General features: G+C 35.9%; 1 protein-coding gene across 2 annotated transcripts; it reads left to right on the top strand.

Annotated features, from left to right (window-relative positions):
• The first annotated feature begins 7,103 nt into the window (after window positions 1-7,103).
• Window positions 7,104-9,562, top strand: LOC145071002 (RNA-binding (RRM/RBD/RNP motifs) family protein). 2 transcript variants are annotated; one of them, XM_079017949.1, is made up of 9 exons: window positions 7,104-7,538; window positions 7,768-7,865; window positions 7,999-8,230; window positions 8,322-8,419; window positions 8,490-8,555; window positions 8,653-8,724; window positions 8,878-8,946; window positions 9,043-9,149; window positions 9,240-9,562. In XM_079017949.1, exons 1-9 carry the CDS (start codon window positions 7,165-7,167, stop codon window positions 9,324-9,326), a joined length of 1,203 nt encoding a protein of 400 aa, XP_078874075.1. In that variant the 5' UTR covers window positions 7,104-7,164; the 3' UTR covers window positions 9,327-9,562. The 2 variants fall into 2 exon arrangements, with proteins under 2 accessions (XP_078874075.1, XP_078874076.1); XM_079017950.1 differs by having other exon boundaries at window positions 7,361-7,542.
• The last annotated feature ends 5,674 nt before the right edge of the window (window positions 9,563-15,236 follow it).

Raw genomic sequence — 15,236 nt, 5'->3', positions numbered from 1 at the left:
ACTTCCAAGGGCTTAGGCATGAATTTAGAATGCTTCTTTATGACCTTTAGGACCCTCATAAACATATTTGGCCATGAGTTTATGGTAGTAAACTCATTTGGGCCGTGAACACCCCAAAAGTGCCAAAAGAAGTGGTCTTTCTTATCCTAGGTTAAAGCTAATGTCCCTAAATAATTCCCTAGACTTCAAACTAACAATAACCCATGAGTAACCATGAGTTTACGGCCGTAAACTCCCTTGGGGCGTGAACTCATGGTAGTAAACTCATATAAGTGCCTTTATACCCTCCTAGTTTGAATCACATGTGATTCTAACACTTGGTTAAGGTGTTTCCTAGTCCCGGAAGGTGTTTCCTTTCATATAGTTGTTTATAAACTATATTCATGTCATTATGTGTCCTTAAATATCATTTAGGACTTATTGTGTCTCGGAACTTCATTCGTGGAACTTCTCATCCGTACGCGCATACCCGTTTGAATCACCCACATCAGGTGAGTTCATACCCCGTAATGAATCTTTTAACTATTTTAATTATTTTAAGGGGGGGATACAAGTTGAACACAATGATAATTGTGTAATTATTTATTGTTAAACATTATTTCAAAATGTTACTTATGTTATTTATAAGTTGTTAAAACATTTCAAAACTCTTCTAAAGGTTATGTTACTTTATAGTTATACAAAACTCCATTTTAAAGTATAAGCATAACTTTGTAGATAAATGAGTCTTTTCAGTAACAGTCCAGTTAGAGCATTAGTAAACTATTATAGGTATAGTTTAGGAGAATTCTATTCATTACTTCTAGTACAATGAAGCACACAAAGAGTCAATAACAGAACAGAACATAACAGAACATAACTAAAAAGTTAATTTGCTATAGCATGATAACACGCAGACAGGATCTAACTTTAATGTGAATTACACGGCTTGCATGGATTTGCTCGGGTCGCGTTTGGTTCCCTCAATCTCCATACATGAGAGCGGGTTAGTAGGGGTTCTAGCTTTCACATTATGACCGTAATAAAACACACATATGTTTTTAGGTTGATAGTACCTCCGTATGTCATTATAAACGACATCAGGGTACTCATTTCTCCCATTACTTTCATAAAGTGTCAGTAACACTTGAAGGTTAATCTATTCTCTATTCGAGATAGGTTATAAACTAGGGAGAATGTACTTTTCAGTTAACAAAGGAACGGTAGAGTCTTGGTAGAAGACTGCTTTCATAACAGTAGAGTCTTGGTAGAAGATTGCTTTCATAACAGTAGAGTCTTGGTAGAAGACTGCTTTCAAAACAATCGAGTCTTGGTAGAAGGCTACTTTTAAAAAGTTAGGACCATGATGCTAAATTTATGATTCCTTAATGTATACACTATAGGATACATATATGCTAAGTAGATTCCGACAACTAATAGGATGTGTGTTCTTCGCTGTACGTCCTGTTCCCGTTGGATGTGGGTTTACACTGAGGTCACCCAATCTATTATCTACCCGAATCTATATATATTTATGCTTAGTATACATTAAGTCATCATAAGGGTACCAGGCATGGATCAGGTTATAGGACACATAGTCAATGCACAGTTCTTTCTAGTACAAAACTTTTGTTTCAAAGTCAGTACTTTTGGATATACAAAACTAGTGATTTCCCAGTTAAGGGCTTAATCAATTTTATTAAGCCAGTACAATTTTAAAGACTTTAAGTGAGTTAACTCTATAATACCTTAGTTTATACACTATGTTTATATATAAGACTAATATCCGACAGCTAATAAGATGTGTGTTCTTCGCTATACGTCCTGTTCCCGTTGGATGTGGGTTTACACCGAGGTCACCCAATCTATTATCTACCCGATACCAAATTATATATAGCAGTATAAACAAAGCTATTATAAAAGTAATCACCATAGTCAATATTTTATTATAAGAAATATAGGTTTTCTTAAAAGGAACTCTCCATTAGACATAAAGGAACCATTACAAATAACTCCATGAGTAACAAGTGAATACCCCAAGGTTATATATGACAACGATCTAATAACCAATGGAATATGTGCTATCCGCCTTACTTATTGTACCTCATCGGGTTGTAGGTTGAGGGCAGAGGCGCATAATCGATTGTTTTTTTACTCCAAGTATATATATAACTTGTACCCACTTATTACACATAGAAAGGCTTGTAGTGTCATTTTACTCAACTCCCATTTTAAGTAGGAAATATATGATTTTCTAGAGGAACATGCAAACTTTACAAAACAACACCTTACAGCTTACAGTACTTTACATATACATTTTAAACCACATTTTTACAGCTTACTCACATCACTAAAATCTTATGAACTCACCAGCTTAATTGCTGATCAACTCTTTCAAATAACTTGTATTCTCAGGAGACTATTAGACAGGTGCTCGTGCTGGGACTTCAGAAGATGGAGCATTGTAGCTTCAAGTCTTGTTTTGTTATTTGTTTATGACTTCTATGTTTTGTGAACACATACATTGTAAACACTTTCTTTCTAAATGAAATGGTTGTTCACTACTTGCTTACCATATATATATATATATATATATATATATATATATATATATATATATATATATATATATATATATCTCGTGATACTTGACATGACATCCTCCACCCCCGAACGTTTCTGCCATTCCGGTTTTGGGGTGTGACATAAGTGTATTTGGTGTTTTGGTACATTTTAATGTGTTTTGAGTGAGAACTGGGAATAACGTTTGTAAGTTTATTACTCTCCAAGGCCTCAAGAACATTATATGTTTCAGATATGGACTCCGACACCTTTTGATAAGTTTAGAATGTTTTCATGGACCTCTTGGACTAGGAAAGTTTTGATCTTTTGCCTTCCCTTTCAGCCATGCAAGTTATCTTGGTCATTTAGGTCATTTTGGGGTATTAAAGTTTTAGATATTGGAAGCTTGAGACATTATTATGGATAAAGTTGGAAACTTTATCCATCTATACATCATGTTGATTTAGATTTGAAGGTTGGAGACTTGGACTTAATGGATTTAGTTAGAAATATGCATTCTTGGTCCTTTAGAGACTTAAACATTAGATCTTGGTTGTTTGGACCATCGTAATGGATAAATTTGGAAACTTTATCCATTATGAAGCTAATTAGGAACTAGATCTGATGTTATGGGACTTGGTCTGAAGTAATTAAGCACTTAATGAGGATTTTGACTTGCTGATAAGAAGTCACAACATGACATAGGATGTGTCACAACGTGACAATGCCCAAAATTGCGATTGTTTTGTCGTTTCATTATCACGACGTGACCAAGGCATGGTCACGACGCGATGTTGACTTTGACTAAGTTGACCGTTGACTTTTTGACAAGTTTGACTTTTAGGCAAACTTGGGTGGAATTGAGTATTTGACTAAGGATTGGTCTCAGTTTGGTTTTAGGAAGTATGGGTTGGTTTTTCCGATGTTGAGGTAGCTGTTGGGCTTCTGTTGAGTAGTTCAGGTGAGTCTTATCACTATACTTGCCTGTGTGGTAGTATATATGTGCTAACCAACTGGGTCTTATTTGCTGTTACTGTGATGTGTTACTGTGTGTACTGATACTTTGGGTAGTCTCCGGGGTTGCTAATAACCCACAGGGCATGCTGTTTGTCCATTGAGACTTCGGGTAGTCTCTAGGGTTGCTGATAACCCATAGCTGTTATTTGTGCTGTGTTGTATGTGATATTTGGGGAACTCACTAAACTTTGTCCTTATAGTTGTGGATTAAATATTTTGTAGGTACTTATCGGATTGCAAAGGCGGGATTGTACACACACATTAACGAATTATGATTTGAGATTCCGTATTATCTTCTTATTAACTATGATTTCGGAATAATGGTTTATGAATAAATGGTTGTAACTTTATTAAGAATGGATGTTATATTATTTTAAAATGATAAAAATAAGCCTTAGCTTTTGGGATGTTTCAAGTAATGGTATCGGAGCTAGGGCATGGGTCGACGTGTTCGACATGGACGTCGAACCCTATAATGGGGGGTGAAGGTGGGTTGCACCTGATCCCACATCGACTTGGAATGAGAACGAAATATTTCCTTATAAGGGGTGTCAATACCTTCCTTGTCACAACACGTTTTATAGCCGTGAGGGCAGCAGATTTCATAAGAACTCTGTAGTTAAGCGTGCCTAAGCGAGAGCAATTAAGGGATGGGTGACCCCATGGGAAGTTTCCTTAAAAGGATTGTCCAAGTTGTGGAATTGGAAGGAGAACGAAACGTTTTCTTATAAGGGGTGTCGATACCTTCCTTGTCACAACACATTTTAAAGTCGTGAGGGAAACAAATCCCATAAGAACTCTGTAGTTACGCGTGCCCGACCGAGATCAATTCATGGATGGATGACCCCCTGGGAAATTTTCGTGTCGGGAGACAAAAGCGGACAATATTGTGATATGTGCCAAATGGGGATGTTACAGAGTATCTTAAAATCATTTTATTAATATAATATCTGAGGATGATGCGCACAATCACGCCTTCGCCCTGCCCCTATCATTTGAAGTACATGAAACCGTAAAATAAAACTATAAGTCAAAGCTTAGTGAGTTTCCCTCAATATACCACACAAAACTAAACAGATAACACCATGCATATATGAGTCTTCATCCTGACTGGACCTCCTCCCAAGGCCTACAAGCTATCTGGACCGCTCTGCGGTCCTACGACCTGACTGGACCTCCTCGCAAGGCCTATAGTCTATCCGGAATGCCCCAATATCTTGGCCTTCAGCAAAAAGCAGGACCACCTCAACCCAAGTATCATAATATGTCGACATATACACATAATCAAATAACAAATAATAACCAACAGATTAGGTAATCATATAGATCTACCTACTATCTAATTCCTACAACATACCATATTCCTTATACCAAGATACATACAAATCCAGAGGGCCGACATTGGTGCCTTCGACCCCCGAGTACAGTGAGGAAAAACTCACCTCAATGTCCAAAAGATAGTTGAACTGAACATTGCTCCAAATACCAACTCTACATATCACCTAAACATCAAACATGGACCAAGCCCCAATCTACCACTCAAATTACCCCATTTAACCTAAAGTCAAACTTGGTCAAAGTCAACGGTCAAAAAGTCAAAAGTTAAAATTCAACATCAGCCAGGTTACGCCATGCGTAACACCTCTACGCCCTGCGTAGAGCATCAAATCACTTTTTACAGGGAAAAACAAGGCTACGCGCTGCGTAGCCATAAGTACGCCCTGCGTACTAACGTTGAAACCAAACTTTCCATTAAGAGCTTAATACAGAAGGACACCACGTCCAACTCTCAGATGTGGTTTAAATAAATGTCCTAAGTGATAAAGTTCCAAACTTTATGCACTTGCATGGCTTATCAAGGCTCAAGAACAAACCCTAAACTCATGACAACTTCTATAGGCCAAAACTCATGCATGGATGGTTAGGAATGGCCAAAACCACATTTTATGACTTAATACCCTCAAATACACCTGGAAATGCACTCTACAAAATCTAGAACAACTCACACTCAAATGGACTAATTTGAGGGACAAAAATGAGATAAATTTAACACTAAAAATAGATCTAACAATGGAAGCATAAATGTATGAACTTTATACCTTCTAGAGGTGAATGAGGGGAAATGACTTCCAGATCCAAGGTCGGTTCAAGCTTCCAAGCAACTCCACCACCTTCTTCTATCTTCAAAAGCACTAAAAAAAACACTCTTTAAGCTTACAATGCACCAAAAATGGAGTTAGGGTTTCAAGGGAGACCTTAAATAGGGCTCAAAAACCCCGAAATTAGGGTTTGGGATCTGGCCAACTACGCCCTGCGTAGATCATTGAAGCCTCGACTCCAAGATTCCTTCTACGCAGCACGTAGAAGGCTATCTATGCCCTGCGTCGATCAAAATTCAACATTTAATTTTAGAAGATAAGGAAAGGAATTTACTTGCAATGATCGGGTGTTATATATATATATATATATATATATATATATATATATATATATATATATAGAGAGAGAGAGAGAGAGAGAGAGAGAGAGAGAGAGTTTAACTCTTTCGCACATTGGCCCAATGGCTCCTCATGTGGTTCTAAATTGGAAGGTGGTCAGAGTAGTCAATATGAGTTGTCATTTTCAAAACATGGGGTTCGGAGACGTGTCATCTGCAATCTTGAACGGATGTAAAGTTCAAGTGGTTTTGAATTGACTGCCTGTGACATGCTTCGAAGGATCTCCTTTTGACTCTTTATGATATCATATCCCTCTCCGGTTTCCGGATCCTTATGTAGGTATGAAACTATGCTGGTGAACATATGGCAACAAATGTCGATCGAGTTGCTTAGTTGTTTATCATACGAGCTACTCTTAACTCTAATAACTTATTTATACTTACTTGGGACATGACCATTAAAGATGTAACATTAGTTTTGCTACAAGATAAGGATGAACAATTAGTACCAAATCCCGATCTCGTATCGGTACCGAATTTAAACATATGAAACGGTACTCGGTACTCTAAAATCGTAAAATTCGGGATTCGGTACCATCGAAACTAATGCTAGTACCAAAAACTGATACCATTCTCAGTAATGTTAGTTCAATTCGTTACTCGGTATTGAGTTTCCACCTATTTCGGTACTATGGATTCTTGGGTCGGTTTTGACTCCATCCCATGTTCATCCATACTGCAAGATAAAACCATACATTACTAATAGCTCGTTGTCTTTTTAACATAATTCCTTTGTAATTTAAGAAAAACTAAAACTATGTTTGATATGCTTAAACTAGCTTATAATCTAATTTATTTTTCGGGTTTTTAAGTTTTTTATGTTTGACAAACTAAAAAATACTTTTAAGCAAACCTATAAACAAGAATTTAAAATAACCACTCTAACTAACATTTCTACGAGTTTATTAAACTTTTTTTTTTAAATTATTTTAAATATAATAATTAATAATTATAAAAAATTCGATCTAATTTTTTTTCGTTATTATACTCCATATTTAGTTTGTTCTAAAATCATTTTTTAACCGCCGAGCATTAGTCCAACCAAGCACAAAGGGCCGTGAGAAGAAAAAAGATCAAACAAAAAGCCCCATAAACATAGGAAAATCCTAATGGCATCATCCATGGCGCCCGCTCTATCTTCGTCACTCTGCTCAACCCCTCAAAAATCATCAATCATCCCTTTCTTACCTTCATTTCAGACGTCCATTTCCCTCCAATTTAACTTCAAATTCCGCAAACCCATATCCAGATTCAAGCAGAAGAACACCATCACCCTAACGGCAATCACCTGTTTGAAATCAGGAAGTAAATATGCAGCAGAAGAAACGAATTCAAGTTTCGCTGTCACTGCGCCATCTTTAGCCGAATCAAATGGTCAACGAAACTGGATTGTAGTAGTTAAGGCTCCTCCTTCGCAACAAGCTGTTTCTAAACTAGACGTTATTGATTATTATGTCAAAATTTTGGAGAGGGTTTTGGGCAGGTGGGTATGTTCTATTCCCTCTTTCGAACAAGGCCCTTTTTCTTTTTGGCTTTGAATGGGTTTCAAAATTGATGTTGCTTCTATAAATTTCCCAGATGGAATGCTATGTATTTCGTTCGTAAATCAATTCAAATTTGATTTTTTAGAAACCACGCTCGATATCAAAATTCAAAGATTATCTCACTCAGTTTCTTTGTTTCTGTTTTTGTTCTTCTATTGAATCAAATAGTGAGAAGGAGGCTCAAGGCTGCATATACAATGCTTCTTGCGACACCCATTTTAGTTTCTGCTGCGATATGGACGAAGAAACTTCCCAAAAGCTCGCATGTACCCTCTTTCCTAATTCAACTCAAACAAATTTACAATTAGAAGATGTTGAATTCTTATACTATCATATCAATATTCTAAAACAATGAAGAACCAAGAAGAATAATATTTTCTTATTTGTGTCTAATCACAGGTTTGCCAGAGGTATTATCAATCAAACCCGATCCAGATTTCAACTCTGTACAAAAGGGTTATAGCAATGAAAAGAGTGAATCAAATTCATTCAATAAAATCTTATCTCCATTATTTCCTTCCCAAAGCTCAAAGCATTGGCTTGTTCGTGTAGAGATGCCAGCATCAGGAGTCTTAACTAGGGCACACTTAGTTGATTATTATACTCAGATACTAACCAAAGTTTTGGGAAAGTATGTATTTCTATTTTTCTTGTAAAAATGAAACCTTTTTTTTTTTGCTTTATTTGGCCTTCTAATCTTTAATTCGATTTTAATAAAACAGTGAGAAGGATGCACAAATGTGTATATATCATATTTCCTTACACTCTGACTATGGATTCTGTTGTGAACTCAATGATGAGTATGCAAAGGAATTATCCAGTAAGTTATACTGTAAATTCATGTTACAATATTTGTTTTTATCTTCTTGTAAATTATAAGTTTGTTGCAGGTGTTCCTGGTGTTATATCTGTTAGACCAGATGAGTCTTTCGATTCAGATGATAAAGATTATAGAGGTGTTTTAATATTTTTAATATTTTGATTTTCTTTTTTCAATTTATATTATATCAATTCTTGATTGTTTGTCACATATCAATCTATAATCTTTTTCAGATTATAATATTCAAGATTCCTCGTTAACAAATCAACCAACAAATATCAAAACAAAGAAGCTTTTTGTAACTGGTATGTCTCATATCTTAAGCACTATTTTATAGAAATGTAAGTATGTTATTATTATTATTTCCCATTGTTATTAAATGTAATAACAACATATTATACTTTTTTACTTTCTTTTACTCATAATATCAATCTACTTACGTTCTTTATAATTGACAGGTCTGTCGTTCTATACATCTGAGAAAACTTTACGTGCGGCATTTGAAGGTTTTGGAGAGCTTGTTGAGGGTAATTATGTCATTTCACTCTGAACATGAAACATAGTTGATACTTGATAGTTATACTCATATCTATAACAATCTAATTGGTTAATTCATGTTACAGTTAAGATTATAATGGACAAGATCTCAAAAAGGTCAAAAGGTTTTGCATTTATTGAGTACACTACTGAGGAAGCTGCAAGTGCAGCTCTTAAAGAAATGAATGGCAAGGTAACGAATTAAAAAAACATGACCCATTTTTTAGAGTTTGATTTAATTATTTAAAGCAATTATTGAACTTGTTTTTATTTTTATATACAGATTATAAATGGTTGGATGATAGTTGTTGATGTTGCCAAAACAAACCCACAAAAGTACAGCAGAGGGCGTCCTAGACCACCACAGTAATGTCTGTTATAGGGGTAGAATCGTCAAATTTCCAAGTTATATATTTTTTTGGTATTGTTATCGAGTCTTCTTACTTTTATTAGTAGAGTTGAGTTGCATGATAATAGCAGAATGTTAGTGGACGTGTGACGTGTCTTGTTAGTGTTAGGATGATGTAGTGATAGTTAAACGAAATTGTAAATTAGAAGAGATAATGTTTACATGGTTTTACAATTTTGTGATTGGAATTATTATAATATGGTTAGAGATTGGGTAGTATGTCAAAAAGGAAAAAAAAAAACAAGAAGACAGTTTTTTAATGGGATAACGACTTAAAAAGATAATATACTTTTCCAGTGTAGTACACTGAGTGTTTTTCGTCACAATTTTGCCACATGTATAAAATGACTCTTTTATTAAGATAGGTATATTTTATATCTGAATGACTTAATATAGTCTTTAAGTTTGAAAGAAAGATTGATTTTTTTTTTTCATCTAAACAGGAGCTACGTTGATATTTGCAAGAATCAATCTTTAAAAGTTTCAAATGACCATAAGCGCCAATTCATATAATTTGAAGGTTGCTTCATAATCTTAGAGATTTTAGGTTTTTAAAGTGTGGTTGGAGATCCATGAAAATAATCACTTGTTCATAAAGACAGTCGTTTAATGTTTTGTATCCGTTCCGGTACCTCTTCTAATAGTCTTATAATTTATGTTGCAATGATTTTTCTGCACCTATCCTATAATCTAGACTTGTTTGAGGTCTTGAAGAGATCATAAGGCCATCTGATATACATTGCACGGAGGGTTCCGTAGTTGAGGTGAACCACGACCACGGCCGTGCGCACCATCCCGACCGGTAGTGGTCGATCGTGGTTGTGATGTTCCGTGTTTCGGACGACGAAGAGAAATGGCGAATCAAAACATTTTCCTTTCTTTTGACCGTTCGACGAACATTTTTTGAATTTTTTTTTTCAAAAACTCAATACCTATATAAATCTAATAAAACCTTCACATTTCATCACATTTTACTCTCATTTTATAAACCAAAAAACACGTGGAGGATTTGGAATTGTTAAATTTTTTTGACTTGGATGATGACGGAGAATTCATCTCAGCCTTCTTCAATGTTGTGCAACACATTCACAATGAAAAAAGTTCGAATGTTGCTCGTACAAGGGCGGTAGTCAATCGTGATCGCCAAGCCACACACGACTTATTGGTACGTGATTACTTCGCCGATAATTGTCAATTATGATACATTCGAATGTCGTTTCCGTCTAAATAATGCTATACTTTTAGGTATTAGTAATGCTTTAGAAGCCCGTTATGATTTTTTCAAACAAAAACCTGACGCCAGAGAAATAATGAGTTTTAGTAGTATACAAAAGTGTGCGACTGCGCTTAGGTATTTGGGATATAGTATATCATTTGATGCATCTGACGAATACTTCAAAGTATCCGAGAGGACTGCAATTAATTGTGTAGATTGGTTTTTCGCATGTGTGTATGAGGTTTTTCATCAAGAATATTTGTGTAAACCAACTCCACGTGATATTGAGATATTATATTCGGCTCATGAAGAGAGGCATGGATTTCCGGGTATGCTTGACAGTCTAGATTGTAAGCATGTGGCTTGGGAAAAATGTCCAAATGCATGGCGTTGTCAATTCACTCGAGGAGATATAGGTGAACTAAGTATAATCCTAGAAGCTGTCGTATCTCGGGATTTATGGATATGACAGTCTTTCTTTGGAGTTGCAGGGTCTAACAACGACATTAACGTTCTTGGTCAGTCTCCACTTTTTAACGATATTTGGACCGGTAAAGCACTTGATATGAGGTTCACGATGAACGAACATTAGTAAAAATACGGTTACTACCTTTGTGATGGGATATACCCAGATTATTCTACACTAATGAATGTATATTTGGTTCCTCGAAGTGAAAATGCAAAGTTGTTCACAAAGAGACAGGAATCATCGAGGAAGGATATCAAGAGGGCATTTGGAGTCCTTAAGCAGACGTGTCATGTAGTGAAATACGCTACACGACTTTGGGATAAGGAAAGAATTAAAAAAAATGGTCCTAGCATGTATTATAACGCATAATATGATCATTGAAGATCAAGGTCCAACGATTTGCACGTATGATCCGGATGACGTCGTCATCCCGCTTGAAGAGTTCGTACTCGTAATGAATGAATTTTTATCACGATCTGTTGAAATTCGTAACAGCGAAACGTGTTTCAATCTTCGAGAAGATGTCGTTGATCATTTGTACCAAGTCAACATGAACGAAGATTAGTTTTTTTTTTTGAATTTAGGTTATTTGAGTTAATATAATGTTTTTTTTATTCTAGTTTAATTAAGTAATGTAGTTTGAATTTGTATTTTTATTTTTATAATTAATGAAAAACTAGTTAAAAAAATCAATGTTTGTTTTTTTTCTTTCTCTCTCTCTCTCTCTCTCTCTCTCTCTCTCTCTTTTAATTTTTAAAAAAATGTGATTTTATTGTGTTTTTGAATTAAAAAAAAATGATGTGGAGTGGAGCGGTTAGTGCCTTAGTGGTGGGTATCTCATAAGTTTAGTGGTAGTTAGTGGTGATGATGTGACACCCACCACTATAGTGGTTAGTGGTGAGTTTAACGGATGGTCTAAGCAACGCCGATTCTTGTTGTTGTGGGGAAGAGAAAACCAAAAAGTGGGGTCCACGCGTGTATTAAAAATTGGAGTGGAGCCATTAGACCTTCAGGTATACCGGTCACGAGCAAGTTCATGGTCTACGTGGCCACGATAGTGGTATGTGCACACCGCCCGACTTACCGTGGTCGGTCTTGGTCATTGAGCCTCGTGCTCCGGAGAACGATGGAGAATGACGAATGGGAGAAGAAAAGAAGAAATAGCCGTTGAACGACTACATTTTTTAAACAACTTTTTTTTTTACCTATAAATATCACATTTTTACACTCATTTCTTTACATCATTCTTTTCTTTCTCTATACACAATACACACACAACAATTTCATATCAATCAAAAATGGATCCCAACCAAAACACTCCCAAACTTTAGAAATCGCAAATCCGATAACATTTTTGCGTTAGAAACACCCATCGCCAATTCCTGACCATGTAATCACCTCAAAGTGGTTTTGTCAATTTGCTTCAAACCGGTCCCCTTATCCAACAAACAACACTTTTCCAATAACAATATCAAGCTTTCCTGACCTTCCAACAACAACAACTTGAATAATATCAAGCTTTCCAACAATTCCAGCAACAACTCCAACAACAATTTCAACCACAACCATCACAACCTCCTCATTCGCCGAATTTTGTTTCGGAAACTCAACCTTCACCACCACCTCAACCTAAAACGAAAAAAGGAAAAAAAACTGGGCCGACCCAACACTACCCAATAAAGGGTCCCATGGACAAAAGATGAAGAAGAAAAGCTAGCCGAGGCATAGATTTTGGCTTTCCAAGACCCAATCGAAGGCGATAGTCAAACGTTTGGTTGTTTTGGGAGAAAGTTCGCACAATGTTTTAGGAGCTAATGGGAAGTTTTTAACGCACGCAACTTCGGGTTAATCAATTTAAACGGAGCTCGTATGCAAAAGTTATGGAATTTAGAAGATAATTAATTTTGGGGTTAAGTTCCGGAGGTGACACGTGACACCATCTCAGCCACAACTTCCTCCCCACGCCTTGCCATCAGATGGTGACACCTGGCACCCCAACACGACGAGTTGGGCTCAGTAACACGCCGTGTTGCTTGATTTCTAACCTATAAATAGTGGCACAAATCACCTCATTTCCACACACCTTCTCTCAACTTCTATCCCAAACCTCTTCAAAGCCTCAAGACTTTTCTCTAATCCTTATTAGGATTTAGTAGCGAGTCCCGGAGCCCCAGAAGGCTCCGAGAAGAAGAGCTTTCAGCTCAGAAGTTCTGCCCGCGTAGAGTCCGGTTCCTCGCTAAACCCCCTTGTAAGTGAGTTATGCTTACTATACTTTAAGTATAACTTATGTTTAAGTTTATTATTGTTATTATGAACCTATAAACAAGATTTATCAGTGATTCAAAGTCATTATACTTATTGAACTACTTACAAGAGAGGTGTCTAGATGGTCACGTTGGGCTTGGTTTTTGGATTTCAGATAAGCTATATGCCAAAATGGTCCTGTCTGACTGATCCTTACTTGATAGATCATGAAAGTAGACTTTGAGTTAATGACAAATCTAGACTAATAATTAGTCGCAATGAATATATTAGACTAAAATCTAGTGATAATAATACTAGGTTTCGTCAAAGGAAAAGTCGATTGTTAGAAGCGAAGCGCTGCCCGAATTTTGAGTCATCACTTTAACAAGTGAGTATATAGTTACTTTCATCTTACACATAAATATGAAGTATTTAATATTAATACATGTTATACATTCTTATTATATGTGTTCCTGATATCTATGCTAAATGAACGATTTATACATGTTTACGTGATTTAAATTGTATATATATATATATATATATATATATATATATATATATATATATATATATTATAAATATGTATTGGGTAGTAACGGGTGATGAGAGATAGGTAATGATAGATATGAGGTGATGAATAGATGATGCGAGATAAGAGATGATTAGGTGATGTCATAACCTTGACCTGCGATGTTGCGATGTAGTCATCTACCAGAGTATAGATGACAACCATTGACTAATCTAAACAAGTCATGTGGAAACACCGGCAGGCTCATAACCTGTAGGTGATGAATTATGAGTTCAAATGATGTAGTAACTACGTATTCATGTGATGATACTTTAACCCTTACTGGACACGTATTGGGGGAGTAATCCCCGAATCAATATTGTCTATGTGATGTAGGCGATGATCCATAAGAAAAGTCCTTAGGAACAAACATATAAGGAAATGTGATTTAAGGAGATGAAAGGTAAATACGATGTAGGAGATGACCCTTAGGATAAATCTTTAGGGAAGATTAAATGAAGAAAATAGGGATGTGTAATCGGGTTAATTGTTTGACATTAAATATGTGAAGAAAAAATTAACTATATTATTGTGGGTTGAAAACCCTATGTACTCACCAGATTTTCCAACCCAACCCACTCAGTTTATTTGTATCATAGGTGTCGATACGAAGATACATTACGCTGGAAGATTTAAGGAGATATAAATCATTAGTGTAAATGAATGTAAGGTCTGTTTATGCTTATGTTTCTGTATTGACGATGACACCCCAATGTTTTAATATAAATAAAATACATTTATTCGGAAATGCTTTGATAATATATTTGTCACATTTTGGGGATAAAATCCGCAATAATATTCTTCAAAAAGATACTCTGATTTTAAAATAAACATAAATATATATATTTTTTAAAATGACCGTGAATTTGGGGATGTCACAAAATGAAGCCGAAATCCCAATCAAATTAGCTCGAAGTGGCGCGATATTCGACTAAAATGCACCGAATTTGGAGGAATTTACAACAACCTCCTAAACATACGAAAAAGTAGGTCAAACGATTTTGATGTCTTCAAGGCAGCTTTGGACCAATTTGAAAAATAACGCCAACCCACAAAGCTTTTCCGTATATAAAACCTTGGCTAAAGCTAAAAGATGCTTCAAAATGGAAAGAGCAAACAGAAGGAAGTTCATAATCTACCGGTTCTAAGCGTTCAAGAAACCCTGATGCAATGTTTCAACAATCGGAAGGGCGAACACATTCGACATCAACGATGATCCGATCGATCTTGAAGATGAGCAACCTCTTCGTTGGCCCGTTGGAAGAAATAAAGGAAAAAAAGCAGCTTCAACGGCTTTGGGATCTAGTGTTATTGATCAATTTGGAGAGAAATTTGATCGTTTTGTGCACGTTCAAGAAATGAAGGTGGAGA

The sequence above is a fragment of the Lactuca serriola genome, chromosome 8 (genome assembly GCF_051521515.1).
Source record: "Lactuca serriola cultivar US96UC23 chromosome 8, Lser_US96UC23_V15, whole genome shotgun sequence".
NCBI classification, from domain to species: domain Eukaryota; kingdom Viridiplantae; phylum Streptophyta; class Magnoliopsida; order Asterales; family Asteraceae; genus Lactuca; species Lactuca serriola.
The sequence above is the reverse complement of the archived record's forward strand: the minus strand, read 5'-3'. Positions and strand labels throughout refer to the sequence as shown.

Coding starts and splice junctions, on each gene's coding strand:
- LOC145071002 (XM_079017949.1), top strand. CDS start 7,165: ATGGCATCATCCATGGCGCCCGCTCTATCTTCGTCACTCTGCTCAACC. Junction 7,866..7,998: donor AACTTCCCAAAAGCTCGCAT/GTACCCTCTTTC, acceptor GTCTAATCACAG/GTTTGCCAGAGGTATTATCA. Junction 8,725..8,877: donor AAAGAAGCTTTTTGTAACTG/GTATGTCTCATA, acceptor TATAATTGACAG/GTCTGTCGTTCTATACATCT.